Here is a 26,160-nt window from a genome sequence, read left to right on the forward strand (position 1 = left end):
CACTCGACATTGAGCCCCATTTGCCCCTTGGCTGCCCACACACCCTGTTCGGAGAGAGAGAGAGAGAGAGAGAGACCCCTTTGGAGCGCCTCACACTCCGCTTTGTAGTTCAGCAGCAGCCCAAAGAGTTTGGGGCCATCTGCACCCCTCTGCAGCTCCCTCCACGTTCTGGCCATGGCGGACCCGATGCTGCTGACCGCCACCAGGCCCCAAACACTGAGCATTTTCTGGTCTTACTCCATGGATATTTCCTTCTGCAGCTGCCTCACCCAGATGTCCCTGAGATCCTCCCTGGCTGAGTGGCCCATTCTCTAGGCTGTGGAGCCTCACGCTCTGTTGCCACCTCTAACCCCTGAGGCACACACACACACACACACACACACATGGTCTCCTCTGTCACTGGCAGGATCAGGGCCACAGCGCCTCTTCCCCCAGCCTCCTCAAGAGGCTCCCTCATTGTGGACCCCCCCACACACCCCTCAAGCGCATTGGGTGTTTCCGGCCTCACCCTGGCTCTAGCATAGCTGCCAGGTTCCGCTGGGTGGGCTGAGTGCCATTTGGACTGGGGTGTCCTCTGGTCATGCCGCCATCTTCCAGGCTCCCTGCTCCCTCCCCTCCAAATGGGGTCACTTCAAAGCCCCATGCAGTTCCCCCCCCTCACAGTCGCAACCTCATCTTCATGCTAATTAAGCAAAGAGGCACCTTCTCAAAGGTATGATTCTCTTGATTGAGCAGGGGGAGAGCAACTGGCCCTCTCCAGCCCCAGCACAGCACCCCTCCAGTGGCTGCCTATCTATCTATCTATCTATCTATCTATCTATCTATCTATCTATCTATCTATAAACCTCTGTGGGAACTTTGGTTGAAAAGTGGTCTATAAACATTTGTTTATAGGAACAGCTTCCTCCTCCTCTGCCTCCTCCTCAACAGCCTCTTTCTGCTTGTCCAATCCATGCAAAACTCCCTCAGCTCCAGCATAGGAACCAGGCAGACAAAGCAGGGGGCGGCCCGTGTGCTCATCCCGATGGGGAGAAGCAGGTCCAGCCAGACAAGAGGGGCCCCGAAGGGCCTCCTTTCCTTCTTAAAAGCACTCCCCTCACCCCGCGCTCCTTTGCTGCAGAGCAGCCTGCAGATGGGGGGCCTGGGGCAGAGAAACAGCAGGGGAGCCTGGGGGGGGGGTTACCCCTCACCTCTACCCACCATTTTCCCACTGGAAATGGCCCCAAGGACACTCCCCCCCCTTGTGGGTCATGCTTTTCTGCCTCCCCCACCCCACTCATTCCATCGAGGCCCCCACAGGAGAACTTCCTGGTTGATGGTGCCGCAAATGGATGGATGGATGCAATGAATTAGAAGCTTCTGCTGGGCACTTTCTGGATTCAAGCCTACCGCAGTGTCCCTACGGATCTGCTAAGTGTGCTTCCGTACTTCCTGTGCTGTGACACCGCAGTCCCTGCACTGACAGCAAAGTGCCGTTCACATTTCCAGCACATCACAAAAAAGTAGCTGTGTTTTCCCATTGTAGGAGTCTGAGATTCTGGGGACTGTTTTCAATACGATCCTGCCAAGCCGAAGCATTTGACCCCTGTGGTAGCTGCAACAGCCGCAGTTTTCTTTGGCTTGGCAGGATCTTATTGAAACTGTAAATAAGGGTGTTGTGCAAAGCCACCAGCAGGGGGAGCAGTCTTTTCTAGCTTACGCAAGCCTCCTACACAGGAAAAATACGGCTATTTATTTGTAAATATATGTTATTTCAAAGCATTGTTCGGAGAGACATTTCACCAGACCTCATGGAAGAGGACAGTTAGTTGACTTTGCTCAGTGCCATCTTATTATAACCATGTGGTTTGCTTTTAGAACAAATTTGCACATTTCCCTTTGCCAAATGCTTTTAGTTTTTCTATTATTGTATTGGTTTAAAACTTATTGTAAACTAAGGTTAATTGATAAAAGGCAGCCTAAAATGTGAAATAAACAAACAAGTGAATAAATGTCGGGGGATATAGTTTCCTCTTCCGCTTACATGAAATATGAAATGAGCCCCTATGTGCCAGGTACTTCCCCTGTGACTGATTTTATCGCATAAATGTGGAAATCCTAATTGTGATGTTATTGTTTGATGCAAGCCATTTTGAGGCCCATTTTGGGATGTGAAAAACAGCCTAGAAATTCTATATAAATAAAATTTTAAAATTAACAATTAGTTCCATAAGAAGGAAAGAGGGCTCTGTCTGTCCTTGGCCCATCCCAGGACAGGCGTGGTGCAGGCCCGCCACACTTGCACACCCTGTATGTGTGTAGTCTGGCAAGTGCCTGAGAGCCGCCAGGCGGCGGCTACACATCCAGGACCAGCATCCTTTGCTCTCCGGGGCCTCTCTTGTGCACAGCCACGGCTGATTTCCCATGAGGCATGTGCCCAAGAAGCGCTCAGAGACTCGAGCGGCAGCTTCCAGCAAGCCCAGAGCACCAAGGTGAGAGCAGCAGTTCCTCCATCCACCCTGCCGGGATGTTCCAAGCAGTGCCCGCCCCACTTCCAGCACCCGTGCACACGCAAGCCCCCTGACAGTGTGGCTCCCATCTGCCCTCTTCTCCTTGCTGAGGCCCCTACCAGGGGCACAGCTAGGGGAGAGGGAGCCCGTGTTCTCCCCTCTCCCATGGGAGGGGTGGAGTTGGGGGGCCCTCAGGAGCTGGGGGCCCGGGTTCTTTGAACCCATCCGCTCAATTATAGCTGCACTTCTTCTATCCTTCTAGACCCTTCTTCTATCCCTGACACCTGTGGGTGTGCTGAGTGGGAGGGGGAGGAGCAGGACTGGATCACATGCTTTCCCATGAGAGCTTGGTACGTGAGACATAAGAGAGTCTGAAGAGCCTGGAGGCAGCAGCGGCACCTGGATCAGGCCATCTGCCTCCTGCGTGCTTTCCAGCCTAGCTGCTCAACAGCAGCAAAATGCCTCCATTCAGGCAAGTCGCATTTGAAACATAAACAGCAGGGGGAGCCGTCTCGCAGAAACTAACAACCTGAAAAAACAGCAACTTCCTTACGCCGGATATACAGCGTCCTAGCTCTATATCACAGCAATTAAATCCAAAACAAGCCATTGGAAATGTGAACGGCACCCTGCTGTCAGTGTAGGGGCTATGGTGTCACAACACAGAAAGTGTGGAAACACACTTCCAAGATAAGGCGTGACCCCATTGCAGGGTGTAACCTGGAAAGCACCTTGCTTCTTCTCACAGTGGCCCGCCAGATCTCTCACCAGGGCGTTTTCCAGATTACCTGTTCAACAGCGGTAAAATGTTTTGGTGCTGGTCAGAGTACATTGAAACCGTAAATAAAGGCTGTTGCACAAAGCCAACAGCAGGGGGAGCAGTCTTGAAAAAACTCTACAACGGGGAAATGCAGCTATTTATTTGCACCACACATGCGATGTTATGACTACTACTACTACTACTACTACTATGACGAATATTTATATACCGCTCTTCAACCAAAGTTCTCAAAGCAGTTTACATAGAAAAATAGATACATAAATAAGATTCCCCCCCCCCGTCCCCAAAGGGCCCACAATCTAAAAATAATCATAAGGTTGATCCCAGCAACAGCCACTGGAGGGATGCTGTGCTGGGGCTGGATAGGGCCGGTTGCTCTCCCCCTGCTAAATATAAGAGAATCACCACTTTTAAAAGATGCCTCCTTGCTCAGTTAGCAGGGATTACAAGACTGTAACATGGCAATGAAACCCAAAAGGCGGCATGGGAAATGTGGACGGCACTTTGCTGTCCACGGCATGGGACTGCGGTGTCACAACATAGGAAGTACGGAAGCATACTCTGCAGATCCGTAGTGACACTGTGGTGAGGGTTAAACTGGAAAGCGCCCAGGAAGAAGTCCACCAGCAGGAGCAGAAGGCAAGAGCCTTCACCTGTTCCTACTCTCCAGTAATTGGCATTCAGAGGTAGAGTGCCTCTGAATATGGAGTTTCCATGTAGCCACACACAATGATAGACTGACTCTGTCCTCCATGGATTAGCCTAATCTCTCTCTAAAGCCATGGGGATCTGTCATCCCAGCAGGGATGAGGCCATAACTCAGTGGCAGAGCCCCTTCTTGGCAGGCAGAAGGTCCCAGGTTCAACCCCAGAAGGCAGCAGCATCCCCAGGTAGGGCTGAGAGAGACTCCTGCCTGCAATCTTGGAGAAGCCGCTGCCGGTCTGTGTAGACAGCACTGAGCTAGAGGGACCAAGGGTCGGACTCCGTAGAAGGCAGCTTCCTGTGTTGATGGGTAGCGGATCAATGGACGAAGCCGTGAGTGCAGGACGGGGTGCAGGAGAATCCCCACCCCTTGAGGCTGGATGGCCCATCAAGGCGGGCTTGAAGCCCTGCAGGGCCGCCGAGGCCCAGCTCTCTGGTTCACTTCTGAGGCGTGGAGTGACTGCCTGCCCCAGTGTCAACGTGTGGGGAAACAGCAGGGAGCGTGGGCTTCTGGTGAGAGAAACCCAGATTCACAGCCGCCGTTCTCTGCAAAGAGTTCTGGGTGGCCTCGGGGAAGTCTCTCCTTCTGAGCCGGGCCTACCTCGCAGGGCTCTGCAGAGAGAAGGGGGCTCTGAGGTCTTTGGGAGGAAGGCAAGGCAGGAACACACACACACACACACACACACACACACACACACACACACACACACACACACTCCTCTGGCTGCCCACAGGTGATGGAGACGGATGCTCCTTATCACTCCATGGGAGAAAGGTTGATGGGTCATTTCCCCAGGATGTGACATCATCTCCTGCCTTTGGACCCCCTGGGCCTGAGGAGGAGAGGAGGCACCTTCCCTGCCCCCAGCTGGCCCAGGAGGAGGACTCCCCCAGGAGGGAACATACCGCAGCGGGCAGCATAAAGACACACCTGCAGCTCCGCCCGCAGCAGGCAGCAGTCTCTCCTGCTGAGCCCTCGCCTCAGACAGGGCGCTTTCCAGATTACCTGTGACAATGGTGGTGAAAGGCTTTGGCTTGAATGGATCAAATTGAAAATGACCCCCCAGAATCCACAACAGGAAAATTTCCCTACAATGGGAGATACAGCTACTTTTTTGCAACGGACATACAACGTCATAGCACTAAATCGCAGTGATAAAATCCAAAACAAGGCATCCGAAATGTGAACAGCACCCGGATGACAGCACAGGGACTGTGTGGTGACAGCACAGGAAGTATGGAAGCACACTCCGCAGATATGTTGTGACACTGTGGTTGGGGTTAATCTGGAAAGTACCCCGGCTGGTGAGTCTTTCGTTTGAGGAGGGGTGGGCTTCCAAAGGGTGCTGGGCAGGAAGGATAGTGGGGGGGGCCACCCAAGGAGGCAGTTTGGGTTGCTCCTCCTGCTCTCCCCCTCTCAGCCCTCCCGAGGGGAGGAGCAGTGCTGCTTGCAGGCTGGCCACTTGCCAGGTGGAGCTGCTGCACACATCTCTACCTGACGAATGGCCAGCCTGTGGGCAGTGCTGGAGAGAGAGAAGCAGCCACCCTCACCAGCTCCGTCACTGGGGAAATTGGGCTGGCTGCCATCGCCAGGAGCTTCTGCGTCATTTTCCCTGTCATCTTCCTTGTCAAGCGGCTGACCTTCTGCCAGCGCAACATCCTCCCTCACACCTACTGTGAGCACATGGGCATTGCCCGGCTGGCTTGCTCCGACATCACTGTCAACATCTGGTACGGCTTCATGGTGGCCATTCTGGCTATTGGCCTGGACACCTTGCTCATTGCAGCATCGTACGCTCTGATCCTGAGGGCCGTCTTCTGGCTCCCTTCCAAAGAGGCCCGGTGGAAGGCCCTCAGCACCTGCGGGTCCCATATCTGCATCATCCTGATCTTCTACACACCTGCGTTTTTTTCATTCTTTGCCCATCGCTTTGGTCACCACATCCCAGGTTACATTCACATCTCCCTGGCCACATTATATGTACTTGTCCCCCCCATGCTAAATCCCATTGTTTATGGGGTGAAAACCAAGGAGATCCTGAGAAGAGTGACCAGGCTGTTCTGCCCACGATTCACTAGGCCAGGTAGCTAAAGCACCCGGGCATCACTAACAAGGGATTCCACTTGCTGAAGGGGTGGGGTGGGGTGGACGGCCCCTCAAGAACTCAAGGACATCATGTGTTGGTTTGTATATGCCAGGCCCACTCAACTTCCCCCACCCCTGCTGTTTTTGGACTACAACTCCCATACTCCTCAGCCACAGTGGCCAACAGTCAGGGATTATGGGAGTTGTAGGCCAATTTCTGTAGGAGGGCCAAAGTTGAGCAGCCCTGCTATAAACCAAATCAGCCAAATGGTATTGGGTTTGTTCCTCTGGGAAGGTCTCCTGCATATATCCTGCTGCTGCTGCTGCGAATGAAGCTTATACGAGAGGAAGGATGAGGCCCAGCGGCAGCCTCACTTGCCTTTCCATGCTATTGCACGGAGCAACTCCTCTGCTGCAAGCCGTGCAGCCTTCCTTCCGTGCCCAGAGTGCCGCTGGGGCTGTGCAGTGCCTAGTAGTGAGGGGAGCCCCTTCCAGAGGCAGAAGAGCCAAGGCCAGGAGAGGGCAGGGCGAGAGAAGGCATGGTGGGGTGCAGGGGAGGAGAAGCTGGTCTGGCCAGAAAGGAGTTTGCAAAAGGAGAGAGACCTCAAGGGGTGGGGGGTGGGGGTGGAAAATGCAGCCCACAAAAGGATGTGTTGGCCTTCCAGGCACAGGGGGTGGCATGCATGCAGGTGGTAACAGGAGGGTAGGTGTGCTTGTGGGGAAACTGAGGCTGAGTAGGGCCTGTGCAGGCTATCCCAGACCATGAGAGGTGGGGTTCTTCCACAAGGAAGACTAGAGACTCAAAGGTGCCTTCAGAAGCCTAAGGAGGGGCCGTGGTGATGGAGAGAGAGGAAAGCAGCTTCTTCTGCCACCACAGTTCAAGTTCAGGAGAAGTGGCAGCACTTGAGCTTCCTCCTTCTGTAGCAGCCACGAAATCTTAAGCATCATCGAGTGGATCCCAAGACAGCAAGAGCCACAGCTGCAGCTGGGAGGGCAACCCTAACCCCCCAGGGGGCCCCCAAAGCCCACAGTCCACTGGCCATGAGCCCCTTAAATAACATCTGGCCTCCAGGGCAATCAACAACTTCCCTTCCTGACTCTTTCCCTGATGGGTGGGCTCCTTCCCTAGTCACCCCCCAGGCAGCCTCCAGGACGGCCATTCTCCTGGGACCCTTCCCTGCTTCCAGCACCATCATGCTGCACCACAGCAAAGGGACGGAGGCTCCTCCCCCTCAGGGCAGCCACACAAGGGCAGGCGGGGCCTCCGTGCTCTCTCTCGGCCTGATGGGGTTGGGCCCATTGCAGCCTCCACTCCGGCAGCCGCTCAGTCTGGTGAGTGTCCCAACCTCTCGCAAGCCAGTGGGAGGGCCCAACAGAACCTGCCCCCTTATGCCATGACTGGTAGGATTTCTCAAAAGCCTTTGCTGGGGAACTTTGTCGAAAGCTTTTTGAAAATCCTATGAAATCCTATGTCAGCTGGATCACCTTTATTTACGCACCTGTTGACACTCTCAAAGTACTCCAAAAGGTTGGTGAGGCAAGAATTCCCTTTGCAGAAGCCATGCTGGTTCTCCTTCAGCAGGGCCTGTTCTTCTACATGCTTTACCATTTTATTCTTGAGAATAGGCTTGAGCCTGAAATGTTTTGGAGGCCATTATAGAGGCCTCCAAAACATTTTGGCCACTGGGGCTGTTTCGACTTTCGGAGGCAGCAGGGGTGTTCCCTTAAGGGCGAGGCAGGGTGTACTTACCCCTCCCGCTGCATTGTCCCCACCGGCACTCCATTGAATCAAAGCCCCTGGCGGGGGGGGGGGGAGCGTACCTCCCTGCCACCCCATTGCTGTCCTCGGCAGGGAAGTTCGCTGCCACCCTGAGGGGCTTTGATTCAATGGGGCGCCGGCGAGGACAATGCAGCGGGAGGCGTAAGTGCACCCTCCCTTGCCCTTAAGGGAACACCCCTGCTGCCTCTGAAACGGTTCCAGGCACATCCCTACTTGAGGATGCTTTCCATCAATTTGCCTGGAACAGACATTAAGCTAACTGGCCTGTAATTTCTTGGATCCCCCCTGCATCTCTTTTTGAAAATTGGTGTTACAATGGCTACTTTCCAGTCCTTTGATTGTAGGGATAACTAATATTTTAGCAAGGAGGTTGGCAATTTCACATCTGAGTTCTTTTAAGAATTTTCGGGTGGATGCCATCTGGCCTTCGCAAACTGTTAATTTCATTTTTTTTTCAGACAGTTTAGAACATCGTCTCTCATCACCTCTATCTGACTCAGTTCCTTAGCCTCCATCCCTGAGAAGCTCAGTTCAGGCACAGGTATATGCTCAGTATCCTTTGTTGTGAAGACAAATGGAAAGATCTTGTTTAACTTCTCTCATCTAATGGTCCAACTGCCTCCTAGCAGGTTTCCTGCTTCTGATGTATTTAAGGAATTTTTTGTTATTCCCCTTGATGCTTTTAGCTAAATGTTCCTCAAACTCTCTTTTCACCTCCCTTATTGCCACCTTGCATTTCTTGTGCCAGGGTTTGTGTTCCTTCCTGTTCCCTCCATTTGGGCAGGACTTCAATTTTCTGAAGGAAGTCTTCTTCCCTTTTATAGCTTCCTGACTCTACGTGATAGCCATGCTGGCATCCTCCAAAACTTGGTGGTACCTTTCCTCCTTTAGGGTATACAATCTAACTGAGCTTCTAGTATTGTGTTTTTGAGAAAATTCCATCCACACTGGAGCGAAGTGTGGAATTCTCTGCCACGAGATGTGGTGACAGCCAACAACCTGGATGACTTTAAGAGGGTTTTGGATAACTTCATGGAGGAGAGGTCTATCATCGGCTACTAGTGGGAAGGCTATAGGCCACCTCCAGTCTCAAAGGCAGGATGCCTGTGTATACCAGTTGCAGGGGAGTAATGGCAGGAGAGAGGGCACGCCCTCAACTCCTGCCTGTGGGCTTCCAGCAGCATCTGGTGGGCCACTGTGCGAAACAGGATGCTGGACTAGATGGGCTTCCTTGGGCCTGCTCCAGAAGGGCTGTTCTTATGCATTTGCTATACCATCCAAATGGTTCTTTTACTGGGTCAGCGAGCCAACGAGCATCACCAGCGGAGAAGTTTAAAAGGCTTTATTATTTGCTCTGCAGAAGCAAAGGTTCTGGTCGGCTATTGCCTAAATTCCAGAACCCCGAGCATCATTTACAACAGACTTTTATACTTTACAGATCATGTAGGCAAGTAATTACATGATGATTACATTATCTCACTTGTAGGTAAATAATAACAATAGAAATTGCTGAGGAGATTCCGATGATAACAGTTGAGCTACAGAGGAAGTCTCAGAGATAACAGTTGGGGCTAGAGAGGAAATTCCAGAGATAACCTTTAATTAAGTTCTTATCATATAGTGTGTTTTAAACCTCTCAGTATGAAATTGGTTTTCTGAGTATATCAATTCCACCCTTTTCTTTTGTGGAAGCTAATTCCTTAGCCCCTTCTGGTGCGATGATATCTTACCCGGGGCACGGATTCCCTTTTTTATACGTGTCATCGCCCGGTTGAAACAGTATGGGACCCATGGTATACAACAACAAGCAACTACCTGAATACAAATTATAGGCAAGAGAAACCACATCCAAAAAGCATCAGAGCACCAAAAGCTAAAAGTTAATGATTAACAGATTTCCCCATGGTTCAATCTCCCTGTTCCCTTTAGAACAAAGTTTTAACCCGTCAAGGGGTTCAACTCCCCAGCATTCTGGGTTCTCCTTTGTTGCAGCTGTTGCTGATGGTGGACTGTTGGTCCTCCTTCTGGGTCAGGGTTGACATCCTCTGGAGACTCCCTTTAGATTCTTCCCTTACATTTGACCACTGTTTGGGTCACCAGCAGAACCTGGAGAGGAACCTGCTTACTGAGATAAAAAGATAGGCATACAAGACATCAGTTCCTCCCCCCCGAAGGGACAGCATCCTGGGATCAGGGTGGCCAACCAACATTCCCAAAAGAGGAAGGTCATAACCTTTCTTAAGTCTAGTTCTCAAAGCAAGCAACACAATAAGTAAAACCTGAGGCCACTTCAAATTGGTCTTTTAGCAATATTTTTTTCCCCACTAATGTTTTTGTTTCCTTGCTTTCCCTCACTTCCCCGCTTCCCAAAGTCCAAAATAGGGGATAATGTCCTCCACTGGGGCCTGCAATGGCCACTATGGCTTGTGGGCTGTAGAAAGGGCTTCAACCCAATGGGTCAGCTTGCAAGCAGCAATCCTGGGCAGGAGGCAAAAGTAATAAAAGTCAAAATAAAAAAAATAATGATGATGATGCTAATGTTCACGTTCACCCCACCCTCGTGGGTCTGTGACTTTGAAGAAACATTTTTAAAACCTGGCAGGTCAAACATAGTCTTATCACTTGAGAGGCCACAACATAAACTTCAGCACTTGAATCTTGCAAAGGCCTTTTGTAGAACTGCTGATAAAGTCCTGTTCTCCTGTAGCCTCATGCAGCTCTTCTTCCAAGATGTCCAGAGTGATGTACTACATACTTAAGTTTGCTCTCACGACAACCCTTCAAAGCAGGCCAGGCCGTTTAAGTGGCTGGCTCAATGTCACCCAGCAAGTGTCATGGTTGAATGAGGAACTGGACTCGAATTTTCCCGGTCCTAGTACAGCACTCTAACCACTACACCACGCTGTGCCAGCATACTTACAGACTTCTGTCTGGGCAATCGGCCTCCATCCAGTGTACTCCAGTGTACCTGACTTCATTCTCCATAACAGGATGATTCGTCAGTGACACCTGGCTTTCGAGATCTTCACTGTCCCCACCTAAGCCACGTTTAGGTAGTGTTCCAACTCTCTGGCAGCAATGTCCTTATACCAACCTATATAAAGGAAACAGTCCTTGCCTCCAGGAAAAATTAATATACCTTGTAGAAATAGGATTGAAATCTCTTTCACAGGGCCTAGTGTCTCATGAAACAAACAGGCTTCTATGGTGAAATGTTATCAAGAAATTTGTCCATAATCTTGTAGAGGGGTGAAGCCTGTGACAAACACAAGTTATTATCAAGTCTCTAATCAGGAGCTGTGAAAACAGTATGGGTTTAACAGTAGCACACAGAAAGCTAGATCCTTTTAAGCTGAGAAGACCTTCAGGTGAATGCAAATGGGTACTTGGGAACTCCTTGCCACTTGGTATAACTGGCTACAGGAGTGGCATCTAGATTTCAAAAGTTCTTTGTGGAGGCAAAGCAAGGCTGGCTGCGAGGAAAAATTTAAATTTAAGCCTTAGACCATTTTATAGTGGCTCTCAGTGTACATGGTAACAAAAATATTACAAAGACATAAAAACCTCTAGTATTTACAACACATTATATCAGCTTGTGTTTGCACCTCTTTTTATCAATTCATCTTAAAACCTTTCTTCCTTATTTATTTATTTATTTCCTCCCACAACATAAAAAAATCTTGAGCAAGGTTAACTGTAGAGGGGGGGAATCTAAGAGCCCCTCCTGTTCAAAAGGTGGGTGTGGGCCTGGGAAGGTGCTACAGTTCCCCTCTTTCTCATTACTTTATCAATAACTAATGACATCTGATAAGACAATACAAAAACCCAAAACAAACAAGAGATCAATTTAAAGGGGTTCAGCTGAATTACAACATTGGGACCTTAGAATCCTTTCCTAATTTTCTACTATTACTATGAATCAAGGGTTAATTTGCCCTATTTCAACTTTAAGAGAAGCACAATCATTTACAGAAGAATCATTCAGTATATGACCAAGGCGTTACCCATCTTCAGAGCATAAAAGCTCCCTTTTGCTTCCTCATGAAAGTGTTTCCAAACAACAACTCCATCCACCAAATTCACCCAAGCTTCCCATAAGAGAATGTACAAAGACGTTACAAACATAACACACTTGGCACAGTATTAAACTATTTCCTGCAGCTAGTTATCGTATATATAATCTTAATGGTGAAATATACTTTGAATCTCTTGATAAAAGTTCAATGAATTCCAATAGGTTGCAAACTGGAGTTCTCAACTAGCTATTCCTCTGAATGTGTGGCATCTAACTAAAAGGTTGGCTGGGTTGGGTTCCCAAGAGATTTTATTGAAGCAGGGGGAGAGGAAAAGGCTCCAATTCTCCCCAAGATCCACATACAATGGTTAAAATGCCGGAATTACACTTTTTATATTTAGCCGCAATAAGAAGAAACATGGTGATCCCTTTTCCTTCCAATTTTCCAGAAAGGTAGGCTACTGGTCGTGATGCTGGACCCAAATATTGGGTCACAACTGCAGCCATACATCCTTTGTCCTCTTTTACAAACAAGCAAAAGGGTTTCTCATAGATTGGAAATGCTAGTGCAGTTGCAGAAACTAATAAAGGCAGAAAGAGAAAGTACAGACGCAGCAATATCTTGTACATATTTATATACATTTTCCTCCCCCATGCTGAGCTAAATCACAGTCATTCTTGGCTGTTCCATTAATTGTGCTAATGGGAGAGTAAGTCCACCTTCCATCTTCTGCAATTTTTTTCTTATATCCGGGGCGCTTTGGCTTACAAAAGCCATTTTAAGAATGTACTCCCCTTCATTCTTGCTAATGTCTATTTGAGTATATTGCCCAAAAGCTTTTTCAAGTCTTTCCAGGAATTCGCCAGGGTTTTCCTCAGGCTTTTGTGTAATTTGGTGCACTTTAGCCATATTAATTGGTTTGGGAATACAAGTTTTTAGAGCCTCTAAAAATAAATGTCCCAGTATTTCTTTAAAGCTTCTTGTCTTCTAGTTCTGTGATCCCATGCGGGCTTTTCTGATGGGAACAGAAGTTGAGCTTGTAGCTCATTCTTATCAGTCCCCTCAAGGGCCAACTGGTGGCCGCGGCCTTCCACTAATCGCCTCTCCTCACTTGTTAGAAGACTGCGAGACATCTGTCTGATGTCTGACCATGTGGGGTTGTGAGTCTCAAAAATGGATTCCCATAATCCAGCCATTTTTGTTGGATCTTCCCTAAGGGTGGGGTAGTTATTTTTCCAATTTAATAAATCTGCTGAGGTGAAAGGCACATGTATCAAAGCCACCTCCCCTTCTGCCGTTATTTGCTTCCGCAATGGGCATTGCAAGGCTAGGCTTTGTGTCTGAGCCCTAGTATGTGTTGCTATTGGGGAATATTGAGCCAGGGTTTGGGAAGGGGGTAGATTTTGTGGCAAGCCCTGAGATGAGGAGAGTAAATCACACCGCTCCTGTTTCCCAGTATCAACCAAACCTATGCCCTCCCCCTCCCGGTGTCCCGTATCCCCTAAACCGCACGGCCCACAACCTATGCCCTCCCCCACCCTGTCCGTTTCCCCCCTCTGAACCAAACCTATCCCCTCCCCCCGGGTCTGGACCGGGACGACGTGCTTGCATGTGGGGAATATACGGGTGCAGGGAAGGGATAAGACTCGCAAGGGTGCACATATGGAGGAGGTTTCCTTAGTGGTGGGGCTGCAGGGAACGTCTTCCCTACGGCGATCAAAGAAGTCTTCCATAGCCCGCTTGCTTTTAACATATCCTCCTCTCTCCAAAGCTCCATAAAAGCCTGTGCATAGCTATGTTCTTCAAATTTTGAGGTTCTGGTGCAAAACAGTAATAACTGCAAAATAGTTTGGTAATCAACAGAACCCTCTTCCGGCCATTTTAATCCATTTTCTAATTCGTAATATGGCCAACAATTTTGACAGAAATTGATCATTTTCTTTTTCTAAGGGGATTTCCTCCCGTTAGAGCTATCCAATTCTTTAACACACATTGTAACGGAGTACAGTTTTCTCCTTTCTTCTTGCTCTGAGCAGTACCCATTCTTTCCTGGTAAGTAGCTTAGTAATTGGGGACTCTAACCCACAAAACTGTAATTGGGGACTCTAACCCACACCAGGGGACTCTAACCACTCTTGTTTAAGTCTACTTACCCGCTCCGGAGCATCCAGCGTCCTTCCTCTCAGCGCGCTTTCTGGGGACTCTAACCCCTCTTTTGCCTTAGTTCTCCGATTTCTGGCCCCTAGTTGTGGAAGGTCCTGGCGCGACGGTAGAGCCTTGCCCACTACTCAACAAAGGTGAGGTGCCGGCTGGGCTGGTTAGTCTATCCGTCGCCAGGGGCCTCTCCACCCAGTGGGGGTTGCCTACGCTCATGTAAGGAACGTGGCCCCGATCCGAGTCACGGCACCAATTTGCTATACCATCCAAATGGTTCTTTTACTGGGTCAGCGAGCCAAAGAGCATCACCAGCGGAGAAGTTTAAAAGGCTTTATTATTTGCTCTGCAGAAGCAAAGGTTCTGGTCGGCTATTGCCTAAATTCCAGAACCCCGAGCATCATTTACAACAGACTTTTATACTTTACAGATCACGTAGGCAAGTAATTACATGATGATTACATTATCTCACTTGTAGGTAAATAATAACAATAGAAATTGCTGAGGAGATTCCGATGATAACAGTTGAGCTACAGAGGAAGTCTCAGAGATAACAGTTGGGGCTAGAGAGGAAATTCCAGAGATAACCTTTAATTAAGTTCTTATCATATAGTGTGTTTTAAACCTCTCAGTATGAAATTGGTTTTCTGAGTATATCACTCTTATGAAGTGACTCTCTTGATTTTCCCTTTCAGCTTCCTTTTCACCATACTCCTCATTTTGGAGAAGTTTCCTCTTCTGAAATTCAAAATGTCTGTGTGAGACTTCCTTGGTGATTTTCTCCCCGCATGTATGCGGAATTTGATGGCAATGTGGTCACTGTTCCCTAAAGGGTCGATGACACTGACATCACTCACCAGGTCCTGGGTGCCACTCAGAATTAGGTCCAAGGTTGCCTTCTCTCTGGTTGGTTGCAAGACCAACTGTTCTAGGGCACAGTCACTCAGTGTGTCTAGAAATTCGACCTCTTTGTCATTACCAGACTGTGAATTTCCCCCTCTGATCCCAACCATCCAAACTCAGAGCTGGGGCAGGGAGGCAACCATCTCACCAGAGGGCCCGTTCCTAAGCCAGGACCCTCCCTCAGCCATCCAGGCCACGGACCCAAAGAGCACATCCCGCTGAGATGGTGCTTGCCACACATCTGGCCCCCTCGGGGTTTGCTGTTGAGGGCCAAACCCCTTCTGGGGGCTCCTTGGGCCGGCTGCCAAGAGCTTTGCTGCTGGCAGTGACACCATCGGTGATGTCACAGAGATCCCCCCTCCAGCTGGAGGGTGGAGAGCAGCTCCTTGCCTCAGGAGGAAAGACGGAGGAGGAGGAGGAGGAGGAGGAGGGAAGGGCCTGCGCTTGGCTGCTTGGAGCCCCTGCCGGGCTTGCCTGTGCCCAGCACAGTGTATGGGGCAGCCAGGTGCTCCCCACACAGCCCACAACCCCAGTGGGGGAAGCAGCGCAGCCGTCCTGGTGACTTGAAGCAAGAGCCGCCCCTCGGCTTCCTCTCCGCTCAGCAAGACCCGCTCGTTCTCCCCATGCAAGCTGCCTCTCCCCCGGGCACCACGGAGACGATGGACAAAGGCCCAGAGGGCGCCATGGTGGCCTGCCCGCTTGTCGCCCCCAGCCCCCGCTTCATCTGCATCACGGCCAAGGCTCCCAAGGCCAGCGCCCAGTTTGTGATCCCAGAGACCAGCACCATCCTGCAGTTCAAGGAGGAGCTCTCCAAGCACTTCCGCTGCGAGACCCAGCAGCTGGTGCTGGTCTTCTTTGGGAGGATCTTGAAGGACCAAGACACCCTCCGGCAGTACGGGATCAGCGACGGGATGACCGTCCACCTGGTGATCAGGCCCCAGAAGAGAGACCCGGATGAGCTGACTCAGCAGCCCTACAGGCCCAGGCGCCCTGCGGCTGCTGCTGCTGACATGCCAGCATCCGGTGGCAACCTTGCCTCCCCCACCTTTAGCCCAGGTCTGCTGAATGTGTGGGGCCCCGCAGAGGTGAGCCCCACGAGCACAGAGTGGCAGCTGGTGCCCACCTCGGAGATGATCATCCAGAAGGTGCGGCAAGTGATTTTAGCCAACCCCGAGGTCCAGCAGCTGGCCCAGCAGGCGCCTGCCATCAGCCACATCCTCAACAACATGGACATTATGAGGGTGATCCTGGACAAGATGAGGGAGATCATGGACCTGGCGCGGAACCCTGACCTGATACAGGACCTGAAGAGCCAGGACCAAACCCTGACCAGCCTCCGGAGCAGCATTCCCGGCGGGGACAACCCGCTACGGCAACTGAACAGTGAGATCCAGGAGCCCAGCATGAACCCAGCCCCGGACCTCTTTGTCTCCAACTCTTTCGCCACCTTGGGGCGGAACCCCGGCTCAGAGCAGGCGAGTGGCCAGAGCAGCCCGGGACCCCCCCTGGCCCTCCCCACTCACCTGGGCTCCCTTCCTGTCTCCCACAGCTGCACCAGCCTCTGCCCCAGCAGCATGTGCAGCGAGGAAGGTGGCCCCTTCCACCCCCTGGCCAGCCCCCTGGGGCACAGCTCGGCCACCGCCCACTTCCTGTCCCCCTCGGAGGAGGAGGAGAGGGCCTTCCGCGTGGGAGGAGGCGCCCAGAGCCCAGAAGCTGCGGAGATCCCCCAGCTGATTGTCGACCTGTGCAACGCGTACACCAAGCGCATGATGTTCTCCCTCATGCAGAATGCCCTGCAGGCCGCCCAGGGGGCCCAGCCGGAGCCGATGAGCCCGCAGCTCCTCCTGCGCTTCTCCCAGCAGATGCAGAGCCCCGAGATGGCGGCTGCCATGTCCAACCCCAAGGCCATCCAGGCCTGGGTGCAGATGGAGCAGGGCCTGCAGACCCTGGCCGCAGAAGCCCCCGTGCTCATCCCCTGGTTCCTGCTGCGCCTGCGAGGGCTGGGCTACTCTGCCGCAGGGAGCCCCGCCAGGCTCGGGGATCCCTCCTGCCTGGAATCCGCCGTGGCCGAATAGGGGGCCAGCTGCCCCCGTCGCCTCCCCTGCGTGGGCTGCAGGTTGCCGCCAGGAGGAGCCTGCAGCAGTCCCCGTCCTGCCACCGGAAGGAGTGGCCCGTGGGGCGGCGTGGCTGGCGTGACAGGAGGCAGGAGCCGCGATGGGCCGGAAGCCAGAGGCGTCCCAGCTGGAGGGGGGGGTGGCGGCCGCTCGGTGTGATAAAGAGAAGCCAGCAGTGTGTCTCGGGTCACTGGCCGTCTTCTTCTCCCTTCAGGGGCTGCTGCGGATCCCTCGGTCCAAAGGGAGTCCGGACACCTCCGGCCCGTCTGTGGCAGGCTCAGGCATAAACGGCGGGGGGGGGGCCTGGAGGAGTGAAAAGCTGGGGGTCATGGGGCTCTGAACCTCTTGGTCCAAAACTGGGGGGGGCAAAGGGGGGACAGGGGCCTAGCTAGGGGGGAGGGGGCCCGTGTTCACCCCTCTCCCCAGTGGCCCCTCGGAGTGAGGGAGAGAATGAAGAAAATAGGGAGGGGTGGAGCTGGGGGCCCTCAGGAGCCAGAGGGCCCAGGTTCTTTGAACCCACCTGCGCAATGATAGCTACACCCCTGGGGGGGTATCCTTGCAAAATCTCCCCCCCTTCACTGTCCCCACTTTCACTCCAGTTAGATTCCTGATGACGCCAATGCTGCCCTGAACACCCCCCCCCCCCCCGGTTTCCACCGATAGGTCTACAAGTAATGAAAAGCGGGGAGGAGCGTCCAGGTGCTGCTACTGCGGGGAGCCCACGACATCACCTTGGAAGCGAGGCACCGGGTGGGGTGGGGGTGGGGTCGCATGGGCTTACCAGTCGTGTGCGGTGCAGGGTGGCAGCAGCAGCAGCAAAAGCAAGGCCAAGGCAGAGGGTGACGCTGAGCCTTTCCTGGCACGTGCTGGAGGGAAATCAGTGGCGGCTGCTGAGAGCCACACAGAGCGGCGGAGGAGCATGGAACACCGAGGCGGCCACTGCTGGCTGAGGCACAGCGTTGTCCAGCAATAACAGATCAGTTGGCAGCCACCCCACACCTCCCTTGCCTCCACCATTTTGGGTGCTCCCCATGCCTGGCTTTTGGCCACCCTCAGACCATGTGATGATGTGGGACTATGCTTTTGCTTGGGGACTATGGGAGTTGTAGTCCACTCCATCTGGGAATCCCTGTGAGAGGCAACACTGGATTCTTCAGGCCTGCCAGCTTCCAGTCATCAGAGTGTGTCTTTGTGCCTGCTTGCCTTGGAGGGTGACAGCAGTGGTGTGTCCCAAAGAGCTGGGGGGCGCCAAAGGGGCGCAGCTGCCTCTGGTTCCGGGCAGCCCAACTGCACCTGCTTTCCCCATCCCACCCCCTCTTAAGGAGACTTGTGCTGCCTGCAGGCTGGCCATCCATCAGGTAGAGCTCCGTGGGCTCAGCGGCTCTCCTTAACCCTGGGCCACGGGGGGGGGGGGTGGGATGGGAGGATCAGGTGCAAGGAGAGGCAGCTGCGCCTCATCTCCAGCTTTTATTTGGAATTAATTGTAATAATTTTAAAACTTGTTTTAATAATTCCGTTCTATTGTTTTTATTGTCATGTATTTTAATTTGTGACTTTTAAATATTTTAAACTTTATACACTGCTGAGAGATCTACAAATCAGGCAGTATAAAAATATGATTAAACAAACAAACAAACAAACAAACAAACAAACAAACAAACAAACAAACAAACTGGTCCCCCCCCCGCCCCCCTGACTTCTTAGGGCCTGCTGGTGGTGGTGGTGGCCTTTGAGGGGGGAGAGAGGTCTTTCTACCAGTGGCCAGAGTCAGTTTGGCAAGATGGAGCCACTAGATTCAGAGCACACACAGACCAGTCCTAAATTGGTATGCTGATATATTCTCAATCCTGAGATGGTAGTAAATGTAAAAAAAGATATAGAAATTACATTTATGCATATAATCCTACCCTTTGAAAACACAAAAGTATTTTAAAAGTATTTATGGAGAGGCACATGACGTTTCAATAGAGTCCATAAACGAAAGCTGGCTGCAGCTTGGCCGTGGTTGAGTTCCGTCCCTTGAAGAAAGGGAAGAGTGGCTGCGCCTAATTGGGGGTGGGCGATGCTGCCCCTCTGCCCACCGCGGTGCCTGAGGAGGAGGAGGAGGAGGAGGAGTCCCTGTGGAGTCCCTCCTTGCAGCCAAAGGCCTCCGCCTCCTCCGTGGCAATGATGCTGCATCGGATTCATTCTCCTTGTAAACTACCTTGCTTGAAAAATGCCTCCTGCCCAACTGGTGCCAGGAAGGACTTTCTCCGGGTGCAGCTCGCAGTGCTTGCCATCTACTGTTCTTTGCAGGAGAGCAGACCTGCAGCCAGCTCGTCTATGAGGACGCCGCTGAGTTCTTCTCACGTGCATCTCCATATATGCTTTTTAAGATACTTGTATGCATTTCAAGTGTGTGATTATATAAAGTGTGTGATTAAATGTGATTTCTATAATCTATTGTATTAATTCTCCTGGGTGTGCCTTGGAATGTGCGTCCCAGTGCCCAGCTGATTGGCTGGACGGCGGAGGCACCTGATTGGCTGAGGCACACCCAGGAGGATCGGTCACTGGTGGCTAAGGCAGGCCTGGCCGCAGAGGCCAGAGGCCAGAGGCAGTGGTGGGCCCAGCCCAGCCACGGAGGCAAGGCCTGGGGGGGGGGGAAGTGCGGGGGGGCAGAAGTGGCGGTGGGGAGAAGATGCGGCTGGGCCCGGAAGCGGAGACTGGGGCAGAAGGTGGGGGGGGGGAGAGGTAACCACCAGCCCCAAAGAGCGCACAGATGCTCTGTGCGGGGCCAGCTAGTGTTCCCTATTCACGATCATCTCAGGATTAAATAGATTAGTATATCCACTTAGGATCCTTTTGCAGTGAATCCTACTTTTCAAGGTTCTTTTTGCTGCCTCTGGATCCAGAGAGAGTCCGGCCCAGAATGCCTGTGGCTTGGGAGCTGCCCTGTTCTAGGCCAAGCCAGTGGCCACGTTCCTCTGTAACACCAAACCGTAGGCTGGAGGACTCGCAGTTCCAGTTTGAAATGCTCAGTTGCGCCCCAGGCCTCCAGGTGCAGGAGAGGAGAGCCCCTCCCTCCGAGGCCGATCCCAGCCAGCGCCACGCCCAGGCTGCGGGCCAAGCGGCAGAGTGGCTGCAATGGGCCACAGTCTCCAAGGGGGCGTGCCAAGCGAGGGGGTGCATTTTTGGAGGGCTCTGCCCGTCCCTGGCACAGAAAGTCCTTGCATGGTTTGACTGCTACTTGGCAGCATTCGCCAAGGTACTCGTCCCTGCAGAGAGCAACCTGGGTGGATAGTGAACCCCGATGGCCTGGCACACTCAGAAGGGAGCCGTCCGTGGGAGAATGGGGCAAACCCAACACCCAGTACGCTTGAGCCGATTCCTTACAGACAGTTCTTCTCCTGAGCAAGCCTAGGGACCGATAACCCCCAAGGGGGAGGGGCTGGGCCCCCCTTCCCCAAAATTTCTGTTAAAAAAATTTAGAACTTTGCTGCTCCAGAAGGCAGGGGTCCCTGCTTGGGGCTTCCTTTTGGATCCCACCCAGGGCAGCCCCCGATAGTGTTCCCCTCCCACCCCTGTGATGGGTGCCCTGCTTCTGTTGCCACCAGGAGTGTCTGTGCTTGTGGAGATACCTCACGGTTGCTCCCTAATTGGGGAGTATTGGTGCTTGTCAGACATCCTCTCCCCTTTCCCTCCTGCTTGCCAGGTGGGAGGGAGGGAGGAAGCGAGAGGGGCAGCGTGGGAAGAGGGAATGTCCCCGCGTGTCTGTGCCGCTTGAGAGGATGACACGCCTGCAATGGGACGGGGAGGCATCTCCAGAACTGCATAGGTGGGGCTGGTTCTCCAAGAGGCAGCCCGTGAGAAGCTGCCTGCCTGTTCTGGATGGTGTCACATGCCCCCCCGAAAGATCAGGTACGTAGCTTGGGAGTGCACCTGGACCCCAAGCTCTCCCTGGTTTCTCAGGTTGAGATGGTGGCCAGGAGTGCTTTTTATCAGCTTCAGCTGATACGTCGGCTACGTCCATTTCTAGAGCTGAATGACCTTAAAACAGTGTTACATATGCTGGTAACTTCCAGGCTTGAGTACTGTAATGCACTCTACATGGGGCTGCCTTTGTAGCCTGGAAACTACAATTGGTACAGAATTTGGCAGCCAGATTAGTCTCTGGGACAACACAAAGGGACCATATAACACCAGTTGTGAAAGAACTGCACTGGCTGTCGATATGTTTCCAGGTAAAATGCAAAGTGCTGGTTATTACCTATAAAGCCCTTAATGGCTTGGTCCCAGGCTGTTTAAGAGAGCGCCTGCTTTGTCATCTCCTGCCGTTTATGGTCTTCTGGAGAGGTCTGGTTACGGTTGCCTCCAGCTCATTTAGTGGCGACCCAGGACCGGGCTTTCTCTGTGGCTGCTCCAGGGCTTTGGAATAAGCTCCCTGCTGAAATAAGAGCATCTCCTCCTCTGCTTGTTTTCAGGAAGACCCTCAAGACTCTCCTGTTCTTGCAGGCTTTTAATTAGAACTCATTTTAATAATTTGCTTCAAGAACTGTTTTATATGATTGTTTTTATTGTGTTTTGTGGGTTTAAATCAGTTACTTTTTATATTGGTTTAAACTTTGTACACCACCTAGAGATGTACATATCAGGCAGTATAAAGACATGCTAAATAAGTAAGGAAGTAAATAGATCTGCTGCATCCCTGGGTGGGTCTGTGCCACCATCTCTATGACTGCAGTTTTAAAATGCAGTGAAACTGCAGTTATGGTGGGGCTCAGAGTCAGACGTAATGCTTCGGCGGCCAAACTGGAGGTCTTGGTGGTGAACCTTTGTGCAAACTGAAGTTCCAGTTTGGAGTTTGGCAAGGCCAACAGGAGGCCACTTTCGCCATGAAACCACGGTTTCACATGTTTGGACGTAATGGAGTCTAACCTCTGCCCCATTTAATTCGGGTCTGGCGTTATGCACGAACACAACCAGGGTCTCCACTGAAGCAGGGGCCCAGGAGGGAAAAGGGCCTCAGCTCACTTTCATCAGGAATTTACGGAATCTGGGAACAGCAACATAGAAGAGGTCTTACTCCAGTGGTCTGCAGACTGCCGGCTTGTAAGGCTGCTGCTGTCGAGACAGCGTGAATTGGCCCCAGCCCTCCCCTCGAAAAGTCACTGTGGCTTAACGGGCCCTTGCCTGATTTCCTAATCGCTAGTCCAGGAGCCCTGAGTGCCTGGGGCAGCGGCGGAGGCACAACTGCCTTTGGTTCCTGGCAGTCCGGCTAAGCGGTGCCTGTTTCTCCCATCTCACCCCATCCCCGTGTTAACGAGAGCCATCCTGCCTGTAGGCTGTCATAGGGACATTGAAAGCTACCATACAGGCAGACCACTGGTCCATCTTGCTCAGTATTGTCTACACAGACTAGCAGCAGCAGCTTCTCCAGGCTTGCAGGCAGGAATCCCTCTCAGCCCAGTCTTGCCAGGGAGGGATCTGGGAACCTAGATGCTCCTAGTCTCCCTTTCATAAGCAACCAGGGCGGACTCTGCTTAGCTGAGGGGACAAGTCATGCTTGCTACCACCAGACCAGATCTCTTCCTTAAATGTCCATTCATTAGGTAGAGCTAAGCCCACACAGCTCTACCTGATGAGTGGCCAGCCTGCAGGCAGCGTGGCTCTCGTTAACGCTGGGCAATCAGGCTGCCGGGAACCAGAGGCAGTTGCCCCTCATTTGACGCTGCTCACTCACTGCTGGGCCAGGGGCTTTATCAGAGCGGGCAGACCGTCAGGGGACTCCTCCAGGTCAGCGGAGGAGGACGGGGCAGAGTGGCCACAGGCTGGGGTGGAGGGGCTGCTGCTCCGTGTTCCCTAGGTTTTACTGGGGGGGGGGAGAGTTGCCAAGGGTCTGGGTGTCTTCCCACCCCGGCTCATCCCCTGAACTGTCCACTTTCTTGGGGGTGGGATCCTGGGTCTGGGGTCATGACAGGAGTGACAGCAGGGGGTGGGGTGCAGCTGTTGCCTTCAGGGCCTGCTTCTGGCCTTCCTGGACGTTTCTGGCCAGCCACTGTTGGGAGCGGGTTGCTGGACCGGGTGGGCCCCCCTCTCTGCTCTGGTCCCGCAAGATAAAGCCCAAGCTTGGCCCTCTTTATCCATGGGGGTTCTGTCCCCCGCTATTTCCGCTGCAAATACAGGCTCCTTAGCCCTATGGGGATGGGGGTGGGAGGGTTGTTTTCCTAAGAGCACTGAAGTGTGCTGGAAATCCAAAGAAGAAGCCGGGCGGAACAGACCCCAGCACAGTGCCTTCCTCTCCAGCTTTTCAGCTCTCCAGCCATGCCCCCAAACTTCCAAATCCTCTGGCTTTTGTTCTTTTTTGGTGGTGGTGCTGGTGGTTGTTTGGCTTTGCAGAAAAGTGCCAGAAAATAGCTCAGCCCTACCAAATGGCAGCAGGAAATGATGCCAGAAGTCATGTCTGGCCGTTCAAGAACAGTGGATAGGCGAAAATAACCCTAGCAACTGGGTCACTATGCCCCAAGCCCAGAGACGCAAAACCAGGGGTGCCTGAACCCCAGGTAACAAGGGCCACCTGCAGGGTGACACTCTGCCTGCCCTGAGCATTGCTGCCCCCCCCCCCCCCCTGTGGCAGCCTGCTGCATTACAGCAGAGCCCTAGGCCTGGCCCTTTGTGATCCTTGACATGCAGGCACTCTCCCTTACCCGCCCCCCCCATGGCCACACCCACCCCAGTGGCCACCCCTCTCACCGAGAGAGGCAATGGTTCAGGCGGTCCCGTTACAAGCAGTTCCCCAGCCCTGCGGAGCTTGGCCCTCAGATGGTCCTTCACCCCAAAGAGCAGTCTGGCTGGTCAGCCACAAAGGGTGGAAGACGCAACGGCAGGCAGGAAGAAGAAGGGTCATACAATCAGCTGATATTCAGTGAGGTGACCAACTGTTGCTGCAGCAAGAGCAGCCGATTATTTATTTCCACAGAAAGCCGAGACCCTGGAGGAGAAAAGCACCGAGACTGTGTCCCTGCAGCACTGCACTCGGGATGGGCACGAACCGGTCCGGTGCTCTGGATGGTTCGGCAGAGGCGGGGTTACCTTGAGGGAGCAGGGAGGGTGCTCTTAACCCCCACCCCACCCCACCCGCCATGTTTCCCCGCCAGCGCTGTGCCCAAAATTGCTGCACAGGGCGGCAGCGCACCTTCTTGCTGCCCCAGTCAGCATCCGACTGGAAGTGGCCGGTGCACACACAGGTGTGTGATGTGAGCACGCGCACCGGCCACTTCTGGTCTGACACTGAGCAGGACAGCGAGCAATTTTGGGCACAGCGCCGGCGGGGGAAGCATGGCGGGTCGGGGGGTTAAGAGCACTCAGCACCCTCCCTGCTCCTTAAAGGTAAAACCCCCCCCACACACACACAGCCGAAACGTCCGACCGCCGGACCATGCACATCCCTACACTGCACCCCTGGCAGGAGGTAGAAGAGGCTTCCCGGTGGAGGCCAGCCAGCCTCGCTGCCTCCATGTCAAGGTCCTCTTGTGCTGGTCTGTTTGGTGTGTTTCTTGGCTTCCTTCCATCTGACTCCTGACTGCTCCTTGGCTTGACCTTCACTATGCTCCTGGCTCCCGTCTCGACCATCCTGACTGCCAGTCTGTTGCAGAACTTACTGATCGGGGCAACGTTCTGTAATATCAGCAATTCCTGCAAAAGAGAGGAGAGGTTCATGTTCCCTGGCTCACGGTCTGCCAATTCTAGACGACCGGTAGATGCACTCAGGAAAGAGGTCTTTCAGCAGGGGGTGGGGTGCTGGTGGGCCACTGTGTGAAACAGGATGCTGGGCGCGATGGGCCTCCTTGGGCCTGATCCAGCAGCAAGGCTCTTCTTACATTCTTATGTTCTTAAGAGGGCCTTACAAAATAGCCAGGACTGGGGGCAGGCTCCCCCCTGGCAGGAAGTGGCTTCCCTGGCCTAGTGAGCGGTTCCCCTCCAGCCTACCTGGTGGGCAGGGAAGACCCTGCTCCTTTGCTGCTGCCTAAGTCTCCCTTTGCTGCTGCTGCTGCCGCCGCTGCTCTCCCATTTAGTGAGCCCAGCCTTGTTTCTGGCTCCTGCGCTGCTCCACAGTCTGGCTCCTGGGCTGGTTGCCTCCCGTTTGTCAGAGGTTAACCATTGGCCAGGAACAACAGCTTGGAACTGGAGAGCCAGATAGGTTTGGCAAGATGCACAACCCAGGATCCAGGAGATTCCTGCGGTCAGAGATTTCCTGCAAAAAGCATGTGAAGATTCACATCGGGAGGTTTTACAGACAGGGCTTTCCCCACAAATCCACTCCTGATTAGAGTGTGCCCGTCCACATATTCGTTGGATTTAACCCCACCTCCCTGTGGGCTATCAGGGAACAGGACAGACAAGGCTTTGTTTTTCTCCAAAAGGAGGCTGCAGATTCTGGCATGGCCCAAGTTTTGTCCAGGGTAAAAAAAATCCTCTATTTCCAGCAGCTTTTGAAAAAATCTCATGGGCTTCTGCTTTCTCCTAAGGTGAATCCCTCAGATTAAAATGCCTTGAATCTGCTGTGAAGCAGATTCATTCTTCAGATACCCCGAGGCAGAGAGCCATGTGTGGAACAATCTCCTGGCACAGTTCCCTGCTGGTGATGCATCTCTATCATTACAGAAGCCACCTCATGGGGAAAGGCAACCCATCTGTGGGGCGCTTTCCAGATTACCTACAACTGTGGGGAAATGCTTTGGCTTGGTGAGATCAAGTTGAAAATTATCCCTCGAATTTACGATGGTGAAATTTCCCTACTATGGAAAAAGACAGCTCCTTTTTTGCAACAGACAGGCAAAGTTATAGCACTAAATGGCAGCGATATAATCCAAAGGAAGGCATCCAAACTGTGAGCGGCACCTTGCTGTCCATACGGGGCTACGGAAACACACTTAGCAGATACAGGTACGTGGTGACACTGGGGTAGGGGGCAATCTGGAAAGCACCAGAGAGGAAGACCCTGAAGGTGGCAGGAGATCTCTGCAGGGGTGCTCTGAACCGGATGGCCAAACTCTATTGGGGAGGGGGGACCATGGAGGTGTAGTAGCCCACCAATGGCCTCGCTCCTCTCTGTGAGGTCAGCAGTGACATCACAGACCAGTCAGGTTCACAGAG

The 26,160-nt window shown here is 52.7% G+C and overlaps 2 protein-coding genes and 1 long non-coding RNA gene across 3 annotated transcripts; 2 read left to right on the forward strand and 1 right to left on the reverse strand.

Moving 5' to 3' along the window:
* Window positions 1-2,403: 2,403 nt before the first annotated feature.
* On the forward strand, window positions 2,404-6,064 carry LOC128349486 (olfactory receptor 52B2-like). Its single transcript, XM_053305837.1, has 2 exons — window positions 2,404-2,471; window positions 5,494-6,064. The coding sequence occupies exons 1-2, from the start codon at window positions 2,404-2,406 to the stop codon at window positions 6,062-6,064; spliced, it is 639 nt and encodes a 212-aa protein (XP_053161812.1).
* Window positions 6,065-15,329: 9,265 nt separating this feature from the next.
* Window positions 15,330-17,203, forward strand: LOC128351461 (ubiquilin-1-like). Its single transcript, XM_053311035.1, has one exon. The coding sequence runs from the start codon at window positions 15,535-15,537 to the stop codon at window positions 16,984-16,986; it is 1,452 nt and encodes a 483-aa protein (XP_053167010.1). The 5' UTR covers window positions 15,330-15,534; the 3' UTR covers window positions 16,987-17,203.
* Window positions 17,204-24,381: 7,178 nt separating this feature from the next.
* Window positions 24,382-26,038, reverse strand: LOC128352512 (uncharacterized). The gene is made up of 3 exons (XR_008320459.1): window positions 25,906-26,038; window positions 24,994-25,258; window positions 24,382-24,699 (listed from the first exon to the last, which is right to left on the reverse strand). It is a non-coding gene; the product is annotated as an uncharacterized LOC128352512 (long non-coding RNA).
* Between the last annotated feature and the right edge of the window lie 122 nt (window positions 26,039-26,160).

The sequence above is a fragment of the Hemicordylus capensis genome, chromosome 3 (genome assembly GCF_027244095.1).
Source record: "Hemicordylus capensis ecotype Gifberg chromosome 3, rHemCap1.1.pri, whole genome shotgun sequence".
Taxonomy (NCBI): domain Eukaryota; kingdom Metazoa; phylum Chordata; class Lepidosauria; order Squamata; family Cordylidae; genus Hemicordylus; species Hemicordylus capensis.